The 13,801-nt window shown below is 48.4% G+C and overlaps 1 protein-coding gene across 1 annotated transcript in view; it reads right to left on the reverse strand.

Annotated features, from left to right (window-relative positions):
* LOC144180364 (uncharacterized) overlaps positions 1–13,801 on the reverse strand; it is a 56,122-nt gene that overhangs the window by 19,092 nt on the left and 23,229 nt on the right. The window contains exons 2-5 of the mRNA XM_077708726.1: positions 8,385–8,762; positions 7,359–7,649; positions 2,039–2,240; positions 16–401 (exon numbers count right to left, since the gene is read on the reverse strand). Of these exons, the coding sequence (XP_077564852.1) occupies positions 16–401; positions 2,039–2,240; positions 7,359–7,649; positions 8,385–8,762 (1,257 nt within the window). The remainder of the gene's footprint in view (positions 1–15; positions 402–2,038; positions 2,241–7,358; positions 7,650–8,384; positions 8,763–13,801) is intronic.

The following is a 13,801-nucleotide window of genomic DNA, read 5'->3' on the forward strand; positions in this document are numbered from 1 at the left end:
GCCAAATCTCCGTACCTGATGTCGAAACACTGAGTACCGATCGGGGCCTTGATCGTGCTCTCGAGCATGGCGTACAGGTTAGGGAAAAAGTCGCGGCCCATGTCGGGTAGAAAATCGGCGGAGGGAGCCCGGCAGTCCTCTAGGCGCTTGTCGGCAGCGCTGCGATGTCCGAGGGCCTCGAGCTCCCGCTCCAAGCGCGCTTGTGACCAGGCCACGAGATCCCGGTGCAGCCAGCTCGCTTGGACGCGCTTTATCAGCGCCCGGTCGACGGCTGCCAGCGCCTTTATGATTTGGAGCGAGCCCTGGTGCGGTTCGTGCCGCCCTCGCCGCATCAGCAACATTTGGAGCGGGGCGCTCGCTCCGGTTGTGTACGTCATGTTGAGGCAGAACTCGGCGAATGCCTGCGAGATGTAGAAGGCACGCAGGTTCGCTTGAATAAGATCTCGATGATCCCTTTTGTATCCCTTTCGATTATCCCTTTTGCAAGGTCCCTTTTGTATGACTGTTTTGAAACGTTCGACGTTGCGCCCGCTTAGCCATCTGTGCTTCAATTGAACATCGCGCAGACGAGGAGTCATTGTTTTTTTTTTCTCTTTGGACGGTCGAAGCCCCTTCAGAGAAGCTCTTGCAAGAAGCACTCGCCCTTGAGTCTATAAATACACAAGTTAACATTACAATGAGATGCATGCATACAGGACATAGTGAGCTCACTTATTTTCCTTGCGTGAAAGGGGACTAAAAAAAGCGGAAGTGGCCTGGTCGTGGTTATCAGGGTATGCACTTTGTTGATTGATTGATTGTAGGGTTTAACGCGCCGACGCAACGCAGGTGATGAGGCGCGCCGTAGTGGAGGGCTCCGGATTAATTTTGACCACCTGGGGATCTTTAACGCGCGACGAAATCTCGTACACACGGGCGTTTTTCCTTTTCGCCTCCATCAGAAAAGCGGCCGCCGCGGCCGGGAATCGAACCCGCGACCTCGTGCTCAGCAACGCAACACCATAGCCACTGAGCCACCACGGCGGGTGTATTCACTTTGTACTGATACAGAGTACGGACACAACCACGGATATAGCTTTGCATTTTCATGGCTAAATTTATCTGGGTTGCCGTTAGGTTAAAAACAGGCCACAAGCCACACCTATCACGATGCACTGTCGTATGTTATTTGGGTTGCTGGTAGCTTAAAAACAGGCCACAAGCCACATTTGCCGCGATGCACTGCCGTTGTTATGGCGTGTTCACGTTGAACAAATATATAATGCGCTTTGAAGAACGTACAGGTGCCGTCAGAAGTAATCGGAGCTCGGGAGCTATGGCCGAACCGCATAGGAGCGCCGTGTACCTGCACCGGCGGTAAACGAAACAAGCAGAACACTCATGCGCGTCTGCCGACGGTGATAGCCCATCTATACTTCTCAACGCACATCTTTTAACGCGGCTTCGAGCAAGTTATTCGCAGCATACTGTACTCAGTGATGACGCTGGTAGCAGACCTACCTAAAAATAATAGAGAAGAAAAATTGTCACTTCAGATCCCTGCGATTGGGACGCTTCTCCCGCAGCTCGCGTGCGCTGAAAGTGTGCGAGCAACGCTGCCAGATACCGCCTAAGCTATCAGCGCCATCACTGAGACCAGTATCACGACCACTGGATGAAAGGCGCACTGCGTGCGCTCTCATCCAGCGGCCGTGCCAATGTGCTGCGAATAATTTGCTCGAAGCCGCGTTAAAAGAAGTGGGATGACAAGTATAGATGGGCTATCACTATCGAAAGGCGCGCATGCGTGTTCTGCTCCTTTCGTTTACCGCCGGTGCAGCTACCCGGCGCTCCTATGCGGTTCGGCCACAGATCCCGTGCTCCACTTACTTTTGACGGCACCTGTACGTATCCATCCATTAACCGGATACCACGGCCTGTGTGCCAACGTCCGAGTTGTAGCGGCATTCCGTAGACCTCACCCCGGTGCGCATACCACGGGAGGCGTGACGCAAGCAGGACCAATGTAGGCCATGACGTGTACACGCTGGTGGCTGACCTGCTGTCGGGTCTTCTCGTTCCGCTCGCTCAGCAGGGCCTGCACTTGTCCCACGTGGCCGAGCAGGTGCAGGTACAGGTAGAGGGCGCGCACCGTCCGGCTGGCCTCCGTCAGCTGCCTGCTCAGCGTTGCCAGAACACCGGGAGCCTCTACTCGCACTGCAGACCCGCAGTTCGGGTCCAGAGCCCCTTGGCCACTGTGCCTTGAGATACAGCGAGCGGAGTGCGGGTGTTCATAGCATACAGGATTTTTAGCGTAACTACAATACGTGCGCACACTAAAATGCACTCATGCACGCACGCGCGCACAAGCGCAGTGCCATGCACACATCAGAGGCTTTGGAAGTATTTTGAAGATGGGGGGCTCAGGACAATCGATGATGATGATCATTATTGTGATGTTGATTGATAATGATTGTGGTTTGTTGTGCTAGAAACCAGGGTGCCCTTTTTTAGGAGTCTAAATGGGAGTTCTTTTACACAGGTCGGCCCTGGCTTTTCCGTCTGAATATAATCAAACAGCTCTTTATCCCCGCAGAAATCCTACATAATGTAATAATTGAGGTTATTAATTGTTTGGTTAGGCAGGAGTAATCGAACCCTCTGCGTGGAACTGTAAGTGCACACGGCCAGCGCCCGCAGAAATGGTATGACATCGGGAATAAAATTACGGGAAAGAAATCATTTGTTCCCGTACTTGCAGGAACAGCCGAACTATAGAGATAGTAATGTGTCAGTAACAAGTTACAAGAGAAAAAGAAACAAGACGGATTTGGAATTAGTTCATGTTGAGCCATGGCTGACGGCACGTGGATTCTGGGAAAAATGACTCAGTTGCATTGACCTTCGCGCTTTGAACCACTCCGGCGAGTTTCAGTTTTTCGTTTTCGAGTGTTATCATGCCGAGACTGGGCTGAAAGAAGAGTAAGGGGGGCGGGGGGGCTTGAGCCTTCCTGATCCCTCTTTCCGGAGCCTCGGAAACAAACAGAACTAAAGCCCACACACGCGTGCGCACGCACACCCGTACACATACATACACACGCACGCAGACACCCGATTCTTCCAGTGCGGAGCAGAAATTATACACATAAGGAACCAACAAAAATGAAACAAAGATGTATCCAACTACTAAAATATGCGAACGTAGCATGCTGCTGAGAATTTGTGGAGTTGAGTTCTATATATACGTAGAAATTGGCTTTTAAAAATGTAGTCTACCCGCAAGTGGGCTTGCTAGAAATCATTTTCGGTGGTATAATACGCCACCGGTAAAAAAGCAATGGGAGTAAAGAGAGCCTGCACCCAAGCAATATCTCGGAAATTTTTCTGCTTTAATACAGAGCAAGGGCCATTTGTAGTATTCACTCTAACATCTGCTACAAATACGAGTGCACACAGAGGCTCCGAGGAACCATTTTTGTGAAGAAACCGACGCTCTTCTTATTTTAGTTTTTACATAGTAAGTTATCAATGGTGTGTGCACATAGAATGCGGTACCAAAAAAAAAACCCTCAAAAGATGGAGGGAATGAAAATTTCTGGGGGGGGGGGAAGGGGGGGGGGACTCTGACACACCGAAAAACCTTCTGGCTACGCCACTGCCACTGGCCAACCGCATTTCAGCATGATGTACCTGCCTGTCTTCATAGCTCCTACACGTTCCTGTTTTGTGAATCGTCTTCAGTGGTGTGATGATCTCAATTTTCGGAGCTGAGAAAAAAAGAACTGGAGCCATTCCACTGCGAAGCTGGATGACCAACGAACGTGTATACATTACACATCACACATAGTTACGGTATGTCCACGTATTTGTTTCACTCATTTGGGGCTGGCATACTCACTAGGGCTTTCTGATTGCTTAATGGAACACGGAAGGAATAATGTTTTATCGTAGTATCCAAGCATGGCGCTGTACGTTCCCCTCCCGTAAAAGCCCGTGCACTAGAAAGTTTACCTTATCGCGTTACTGCGTCACCGTACCGTTTCCGTTGTACCGGGACCCGACTGCGGAGCCAGGTCAACCATCACCAAAACGAATTCGTGGGCACGGCGAAACGGACCGCCCATCACCGGAACTAAGCCCCCCTACCGGAACGAATGCGCACTGATAACGGTACAACGAGACGGTACGGTAACACGCTAAGTATTCGGTAACATTTTTAACCGCACTGTTAACTAATCATGAAAAGTAAACGAAACCCAGCATAATGAAAGAATTCTCTTAGGGGTCAACTGTCGTAAAACGGTTGTTGGAAAATGTTCGGTAAAATTGGAGCCACAGCCGTCTTCAGTAACCGCCCCCCTTACGTAGATGCACATGCATTGACAGCGGACGGGAATTCTGTAACGTTTACAACTTTGCTATGAACTAATTGTGACAATTCAGTAAATGAAACTCGCAGCAATCACAGAACCTCCTTGGCGGCCAGTTGTGAGTGCGATGTGGTTGTCGGGGGCGGGGGGGGGGGGGAGGGAGTTTTGAATTAAACGAGAGTTACAGACACATTCTATGCTGAGCATTTGTGATGAAATTGTCTTTTCCACAAGGCACTTTCGCTGCCTCAAGTTTATGACGGACACGAAAACTCCGTGGAATCTTAGCCATAAATAGTTTCGCTGTTTAAAGGAAAATACTGTTCTTCGTGCAGTTCTGAGCAATGCGATCGCAGAATGAGCGGGAGAGAGTTTATCAGAGCCGAGAACCGGTCCCTGTACGGTACCCGGTAGGCGGCGGGCGCTACTGCGCATGCGCAGAAGCGGTAAATCTCGTATGCCCATGCGCAGGTGTACCGGGTAACGTACCGGGACCGATTCTCCGCTCTACTACAGCGCCCTATCATTGAAAAAGGCTTTGTTTTCCCTAAGAGTCTTGCCGATGACGACAGTAATTTTATTTTATTCCATGTTATCTCGCCCCCGATTTTGGACGCCTAGATTCGCTCAAGCGGGCTTTCTGCGTAGTAATTTTCCTCAAAACGTTTCCACTGATTGAACCACGCTACATATTCACGTTTCAAATACCCGACGCGCGTGAGCAGTCACCTTTAATTAAAATTAAAGAAGGCCGACAGGGCCTGCGTTCCATCTATAAAATAGAATGCTGGATTGAGGAATGCCTGTGATAAGCCCCTTCTAGCTGTAGTCGCAGCTAAAATTTAATAAGACAGGCGGGTGCACTGGAGTGTTGCACAACGGTAAGTCGAATACGCGGGCGTTAACAGCGGGGTTATTGTCCGTCCATAGCGGCGGCATGAAAGGACTAAGTACATAGCAAGACGAATTTCGGCCCATCGATGGCAAAGATACAGGGGGAGGAAAAAAAGGGGGGGGCATTACCCCTCCAGGCTCCATTATGCTAATCAATGCCTTCGGAAAATCGGAGCCGCCAAGTGTTCCTGAATATATTGACTGAATTGCGCAAGTTTTCCCGGCTTTGCTTCGTAAAGGTAAGCACGCTGGCGCAGCCAGTTTATGGAGATTGAGTGAAGTGGAGTGAAGTGGAATAGCGCCGAAATTTGATCGCAGTGGGTTAAATTTTTTACATTTGTTTCAAAACGGAAGCGGGAATGACCTGGCAGTGTGCAGGTTAGAGAAGGGGGTGAAACAGGCAGGTCTACGTGAAAAAAATTGCCCCCAAGAAGTTAACAGAGGCATGCGTCGAGTAAAGGGACCACGAACACAATGCGCAACTTCTTCATTAAAAAAAAACTGTGGTTATTCCACTGTCATAGGAATCAGTCAAACACTAAAGTGAAATGTGCAGCGAAATCTGCAGCTGAGCATGATTTACGGGTCGGCAGCTTTCTTGTGGGTGTGCTCGGCGAGCGACGTCATGCTGGCGGGAGCTTCGGAAAAAGTGTACTGGCATCATTTTCGTGACGAATATGACGTCAGTGAAATCTTGGTGTATTCCGGCATAAAAAACTTTCGTGTTAAAATATAAAACCAGAAAACGCACTACCCAAGTCTAACGTACTCCTTAGTACTAAAGGTTGCTTCGCCGCAAGAAGACCCTGTGTGCAGGGGTGCACCCTGTACAGGCTGCTTGCTACGTTGTACTGGCGTTCTTCCGTGACGGATATGACGTGATTGAAATCTTCGTGTATACCAGAATAAAACACTTTCGTGTTAAAAATAAATTGAACCAAGTTTTAGCCTGTGGTTTATCTGCTGGAACGGCAGAGTTATGGTTCTCTCGTGTCGGTTCGAACACCAACGGGCGCTCGTCCGAGAAAGGCAGTGCAGTCGTCCTGCAAATTCTACGGTTAGCACGAAGTAATCTGCAGCTAAGCGTCAGCGGCGGGAGGCTCCCTCACCTCTCCCTCCCCTAGCGGGACGTAGAGGTACCCGCTTCTGCGAGACCGCTGAGCCCTCTATAGGTTGGTCTGGGGATCGGTTTCTGCGCGGTCGCTAACCTACGTGCCGCAAGACCTTCAGCACACTTTCGAAAGGGCTCGACCTATAACGAGCTCCGCTGTTAAATTGGCAGATCATACGTCATTGTAGTTTTGCTGGACGAGCGACGTTGCTGCCATTACTGGTGAATTAGTGTTCGGAGAGGTGCGCTAATTCGAGTACGCCTCACCAGTATGCGATACTACTCCCGATATATCAACGACCTTAGATAAATTTGCCCCAGATAATGCCTCATATCCTCCAACTGCAACCGAGGTGCTACTGCAACAGCCATTAAAATACACTCATCCTTCTTGCTTTGTCCTCTCGCCAAATTTTTTTGGTACATTATATCATCATCGAAAACTGTGTGAATGCGACCACAAGATGCTAACCATCGTGTTACTCTCTCTCGCTGCTGGCAAGGTTGGTTTTGAACCAGGCCTAAGGAAATCCTTCTTGCATTCATTTTTTGCCTCGCACGTCTTTCGGATGGAACCACCCTTGCCTTCCTTTGGCCCCTATTAATTGCACACATTTTCATGGGAGCAAAGATAACATCATATATTCAGAATTCCTTCAGATGCCTTTATTATCCTGCTTACTGAACTTTTGTTTATATATTTACATTTGTTTGTATATTTATATATTTACAATTTACAAAGTTGAATGCGATGAAAAATTGCCGCAACACCTTTTTGCTCATTCGCTTAGTGAGTAAGCAACAGTTGAAATGACGCCTGACATGCATTGTTGAACTGTTTCTTGGATGCCATGTAGCTTACTTGTGGTGCACGCCCTATTATACTTACCGCTGCTGACCGCCTCACGCTCCCGCTTTAACTTAGCAAACGGCTATGAGTAGACGTGTCTGGAATTCCGGCTGTGCACATTGGCGTTCGAGAAAAAAACCCTTGCAGAGCTTACTCTTTGATGAAGCGCGTCCAGTCTTGGAGCGACACGCCGAAGGAGGCGTCCCTGACCGCGCTTCGTAAGCTGGTGGCGATGATTGGAGCGGAGGCCTGTCCATCCACGCCCAGACTGAGAGCCGTGTCGACGTCGGCCGTGGAGAGACCCGCGGTGGAGATCGAAGCGGCCAGAATCTCAGTGGCGACGCGCTCGAGGCTTCTGTACCACTGGACATCCAAGTCCAGGCCAGGGCCCAGGGTGAGACGGCCGTTCTTCATATCCAGCTCAAGGCCCGCACTTATTTTGTAGCTGCGTGCAGGAAGAAAAAAATTCACGCATCTCTACGAAGTGAATCATGATGAGTGGGCGAAGCACTGGGCGTCGTTCTTACCGTAAATCATCCGTGACAGTGCTTACTGCTGCTAAAACGGTTTCCAATTCAATCCAATGCAACACAATTCAATTTAACCAAATTAAATCCAATCCAATTCAATCCAAATCCAATTAAACCCAATCCAATCCAATTCATTTCAATCCAATTCAATCCAAATCCAATTCAACCCAATCCAATCCAATCTAATGCTCCTCGCACATGCGCAGCACGGGTCACCAGGAGCACTCTCTCTCTCTCTCTCTCTCTCTCTCTCTCTCTCTCTCTCTCTCTCTCTCTCTCTCTCTCTCTCTCTCTATCTCTCTATCTCTCTCTCTCTCTCTCTCTCTCTAACATTTTGTGAACCTTTTTTGTTCTTGTTAACCTTTTGTGAACCTTTTGTTAACAGATATTTTGATTTCCACGGTGCTGTGCCATGAGCACGGACGCCGGACGGACGCCGGACACAGCATCGGCCTTAAGGTGCTTCTCCCATAAAAAGAAAAATTGTACTCGGACCTCAGTCAAGACCTAGTTTTGCAGAGGTGTCTTCCTTGCCGGAAGAGGTGATCGGCTCATTTCGCGGCATGCGCTTATTTGCGCTGTCTTATTCGAGATAGCTTTTGCGTGAGGTCGGCCACCTTTTCCCGGAGAGCAGAAAGCGATCCACTTACCGGAGGGCCATTTTGACCATGAACTCGAGCGTTGACACGTTACTGCTGGCGATTGCTAGCATAGCGTCCCACGAAGCGTTGAAGCGCTGTGTCGTTAAACGCACATTTTCCGGGAGGCTGCTGCGCTTGCTCTCCTCCAGGCATGATTTGTAGAAGGCACGCAGCTTGAAGACACAGCCTGTGGCGGGCGCTGACGGTTGTGGCGAACCGCCTGCCCTGCCTGCCGAGCCCCTTCCACCGTCTCCTGTTGCAGCGTCTTGTTGCATAAGATCCTCAAGCACCGCTCGAGACGCCTTGTTAACAGCGTCGCTGACAGCGTCCCGGGACCCGTTCCACGAGCCGCACACGTGCTCGTAAAAGTCGTCGCAGGGATGAGCCCTGCGTCGCGCGCGTACAAACATTACACTACGTATTTGCCTAAAGAAAGCGCGGTAGCAAGCCCCTGTGGGCGAGTCGAGCCCCACAGGACGCATCCAATTTCTAGCCCTGGTATTCTGAGTCCTTCCTCCACTCCAGCCTCCAGTAGGGATTATTGTAATCGATTTCTTTATGGACATAAGCATTGCGGAATCCGCCCCTCAGGCGAGTGGGCAGAGCAAATGGAGTTATGGAGGGGCTCACAAGACGGCCCTTGGTGTCCCAGTATACCTTAAAGGAGTAGTGACACGAAATTTCAAAGCTGAGATAGCTATGTAAAATGCTTCATTTTTCTCAGGAGATATCTTCCAGCAAGTTTCAACAGTAAGCACTTAGTATAACATATTTTAAATGCATTTGAATCTTTTCCCGCACGGAAAAGCTTAGAGCGGGACAGCATGGCATCATCTGCTCCTTGCCCCAAACTGCCGACGTCGGGGCTCCCGTGACGTAGGCGACGCGTTGGCTGCGGTTGGCGAGAATTGCTACGCCGTGTGTATCACGTCATGGTTTTGGGACTGACGTCATGCTTCCCGGGCAAGTGGGGATGGTGAAGATACCGTGAACTAGAATATTCGAATTCATGTAGTGAAGACCTCGGCCAGTCTGGGCGCACGCGTGCGTTCGCTCGCTCGCGCGTCAAGACGGGCACCGGTGCGACAAGATTGGTGACGTTTCGGGTGCCCCCCTGTCATGGTGGCTGCTCGGCATTCGTTTTGTCGAACCCGGAACTGATACGAATAAACGACCACGTAAACGATTGTTTACACTGTAAAAACAATCTGTAATTTTACGGACACATTAGGGACCAGATGGCCGTCATAAAACACAGCCGTGTTCCGTTTGATGCAGAACAAAGCAAACACCCGTAATTTAACGGAAGTGCGCTCCGTCCCTCAGTATACGGATGCTCTCTCCGTTACACGTCAAACGGAATCTTTTTCTGCTTTGCAAAATACGGGCGTTTCCTCTGTATGATGCAGAACAGAAGCGGACCAGTTTATTAATAATTGCAAGAAATATATTGTTGTGTCGATCGTCGGGAATCGATCGAGAAGCGAAAACTGCTCCCCGACAACATTCGTGGAGGAATGAATGCGGCTCTGTTTCGTTAGTGTCTAAAGTGTAGTAAACTTAGTGAGGACCATGAGACCCATACCGCTCAACACGAGCGCTGTACCTTGTCCTTACGACGCTCCGGCGACGTCGCTGCCCCGGACCTGCAAACTGCACATGCGTGTGTGACCGGCACACTTGTAGAAACTATAAGGTCACTTGCGTGCAGAAGCAGAGTTGTGGAAGGTAATTTAGTTCTTAAGGAATCAATATCGGCCGAAGTATTTAGCCTAAAGCTTATAAATCCAAAGCACAGCAAGCACTATTCATGCAGTGCGAAATCGCAGTCGCAGCCAGTCACACACATTTTTGCGAGCGCTTTGTCGAAACAGCGGAGTTGATGGCGATCAACTATTGTGGGGGCTTTGCGGAATCTTACTGCGCAAGCGCTATATAAGAAATCGCACTTGATCAGCCAGGAAATCTGTAAGCCAGCTAGTAAACACCGATGTATGGCCATAGTCGTGTGTATGGCACACGCAGGGTGGGCATCCATGGAGTATACAGGTGGTTCGGCACCAGTGCAGCGTTCGTGCGGTGGTGCAGTGGTCTCGAGCGTCGTGCACATTCGATCAACGTCGCGGGTTCGATTCCTTGTCAAAGTATTTTTTTTTCTTTTCTGAAGGTTCTATCAATAAAGGAAAGACGTGCTTTTTGAAACGGAGAGTTTGTTTTGTTACGGCCTTTCCGTACTACGGAATGTCCGTTCTTAAAATTCTTTCCGTTGTCTAAATTACGGAAATGTGTCCGGCAACATTTTACCAGCAGCTTTCTCCGTAAAACTGGCCATTTTTTTACAGTGTACGCTGCCATCGACCGCCTAATGTGCCATTCTATGATTAGTGGACTGGTAGGCACCCATAGCAGCGAAAAAAACGTAACACGAAAACTTCGTGTAACACGAAAACTTCGAACACGATATCCCGACTTGTATTACGGAAACAGTTACCTGGTCAGGTAAACCGCGAGAGGCTGAATTTCTAGATGTTAGAAGACGCTCTGATGTTTGACGAAATTTCTCCTGTTTAGAGTTACAAAATCTGGTATTTCTACTTACAGCGCCCCCCCCCCCCCCCCTCTCTCTTACTGGATTTTAGCAAGCCCGGGTGCTCGGCTGTAGATCCCGGGCGTACATAATGACACAACCACCAGTTTGTCAGTGTACAGAAGCTTTAGATCCAGCAATGTACTAGTCTGAGCGTCGCCTGATTACGGTGTCAACCATACAGTTGCCCCACAGGAACTGTAAATGACGAGCAACAAGGTGTCTTCATGGAAAGTTCTAATTCCCTTTGACGGGAAGGTATGTCGCCAGAATTATCCAAAGGAACGGTCTTGTTTATGCTAGTGCAGTTTTGAAAGGCGTATTCGCCCCGAGCGCGAACACAGTCGGCCCCTGGCGGCGGCGGGACGAACCGCTCCTAGTGTGGATGGCGCTCTCGCGTCGTCTGCTTTTTCACGTTGCGTGCGGCGCTAGACGCGTGCTGCACACGACAAAACAACCAATATGTGCGCTCGTTTGGCAGTAAGCAATGAAATAGTTACCTCTGCTTGCGCATTTCCTCTAGAAACGCAATAATCAGCGGCCGTTGCGGGTTAATGCGCTGGTTTAATTCCACGAAACATCTTCGTCCTGGTCACCGCTTGAGTGTGAAACGTGTTATAAACATTGCTTCCACACATTGCACTTTTCTTATTGTTGAGTGCAGTCGTCTGCCGTTTCGGGAACGTCGAAGGGTGCTTTTTGAAGGTGGCGTGGTGATTATTTAAAGGATAATAGTTTAGTACGCGAAACGGGTAAGAAGCGACAAGGCCTGTGCATACGCGGGCAAATTCCACACCCTTGTAAAATTGCGCTGTGTCCTTATAGAAAGAAGAAACAAACAAAAACATTTACACTGCACGCGACCCGTGCGCTATCGCCCATACATTACCGGACACGTATTTTACACCCGCAAGCGCCTGTGTGATCGTGTCCTTCCTGTACCTTTTTTAAAATAAATACCATTTTGGGACAGTCGTTGTTTATACTGCGGAGGAGGAATAAACCTTTATTCAACTGTATCGATTTGCTAATTTTACGTATTATTTAAAATACGTTTCTATGGATGCGCAAGAGTATTTAGGGGGATTCTTCGGTAAAATTAAGCAGTTGTGAGTTTGCGTCTGTCATGTGGCATTTCGTGTGTCATGTTCATATATATCATTTTAAAATCCGACATGAATCACCTTGTCCAGAAACGTGTCTCACTCAGCATAACCAAATGCCTAATATGGTCACGTCTTAACCTCTTAAGGTGGACCTAAGTTTATAGAAAGAGGAGAAAACACTTAATATAATGCACGTTGCTGCCCACATGTGTGAGGGGTGTGTGCCATGACTCGCTGTTTATTTTTAATTTTTTTCCCACAATGCTTGCTTTCAATACAATTTTGAAAAGGCGAGCCACAATTCCTGGACAATCCCGGACGAAAGGGGGGTTAATCAGTTTTAAAAATACGTACTGCTTTTTCACCGCTACAGAACACGACGCCTAGTGTAGTTTCGATTGTAAGTAATACTGATAACCATAGTTTGGCTTTTCGCGTTACATGCGTTCTCTTCTCGCTGCTCTTGCAACGTTGGCAAATGCCAAGACAAAGGCGATATTCAGTTTACAAAACAAAGTAGTTACCGGGAACCAATTGTGCTGATTCGCAACGAGAAATAAAAAGGAAATGTTTTACTACATCTGCAACAGCGCAACTTCATTTATTGCCATCTTTCGGGTTCGTAAGCGACCTTATACGCAAGAATGCAAACACATCTCGCTGTTGCAGGACCTGTTAGATTCTAAAAGGAACGCAAATGGTCAACAGAGCAGCCGTAACAGAAAATTTGTGCTCACTGTGAGGTCCCAGAAGCTTGGTTTGCACACTGTAAACCTGCTTGTCACTTTGCGAAAACCTAGCTAAACATGAGATGTTGATTGTACAGCGTGCGTTGACAATTCAATTCGCAAGTTCATTTGCGATGAAAGCCGTAAATAAGTGATCCGAAACCGTTATTCATCAAACCTTCCTTCAGAGTCGTTAAAATTTCATTTAAAAGACCCGTTAGAGCGGTTACATTTATATTTCTGCGCTGATCAAAATTCAGTAATTTTATGTTGCCTTTTGAACACAAAAAAAATATCGTAAGCTCTTAGAAAGAATTTCGGTGCAGTTAAGTAAGTTAAGTAGTGTTACCATTTCAGGGCATCCCACAAATGCAAGAATGCGTCATGCTACCAGTGAAAGCGACTGAGATTGCCGTAGTAAACTGAATTTCAGAAATCGATGCTTCCTGATTTGTTTCTATTTATGCTCTTATTGAAGGCTCAAAGCCGTAGTCTGGAAAGATCGAGCTTGCTACGAGCCACAGCGTACAAATTCATTGTCACAATTACGGCCATTCTGAGATTCCCGATGAGTCGTCGCTTTTTTGGCGTAGTAATGAAAACTGACTGCCGCTTCCATGCTATACATTGAACGTTGAGGAACCGAACTACAGCATACCACTCTTGTTTGCACCTTTCGTGTGCACATACGGCGGGAAAAAGGCACGAAGCGCGCCCACAGTGTGCATTCTTACGGGCCGCTCAGCGGAGCATCCACACTAGCAGCGCGACGCTGTCGCCACCTACATGTGTAGCTCGCGGCGAATACTAGAGCGCAACGGCCTGATATTGTTTGTCGGAAAATCTGAATAAGAAAAGATGCTCCTAATGATGTTTCTTTGACTGCTTGAAAAACAGCAAGGACAACCACAAGCAATGTGTAACCAACTAGGCCAAAGTCTAGCTTTAATGCGTTGTGCGTACCTTTGTTCTGCATATATGGCAGTAGGAAGTCAATGAACATGA

Source organism: Haemaphysalis longicornis, unplaced genomic scaffold (genome assembly GCF_048455015.1).
Source record: "Haemaphysalis longicornis isolate Haplotype H1 unplaced genomic scaffold, Haemaphysalis longicornis Haplotype H1 scaffold_4, whole genome shotgun sequence".
NCBI lineage: Eukaryota > Metazoa > Arthropoda > Arachnida > Ixodida > Ixodidae > Haemaphysalis > Haemaphysalis longicornis.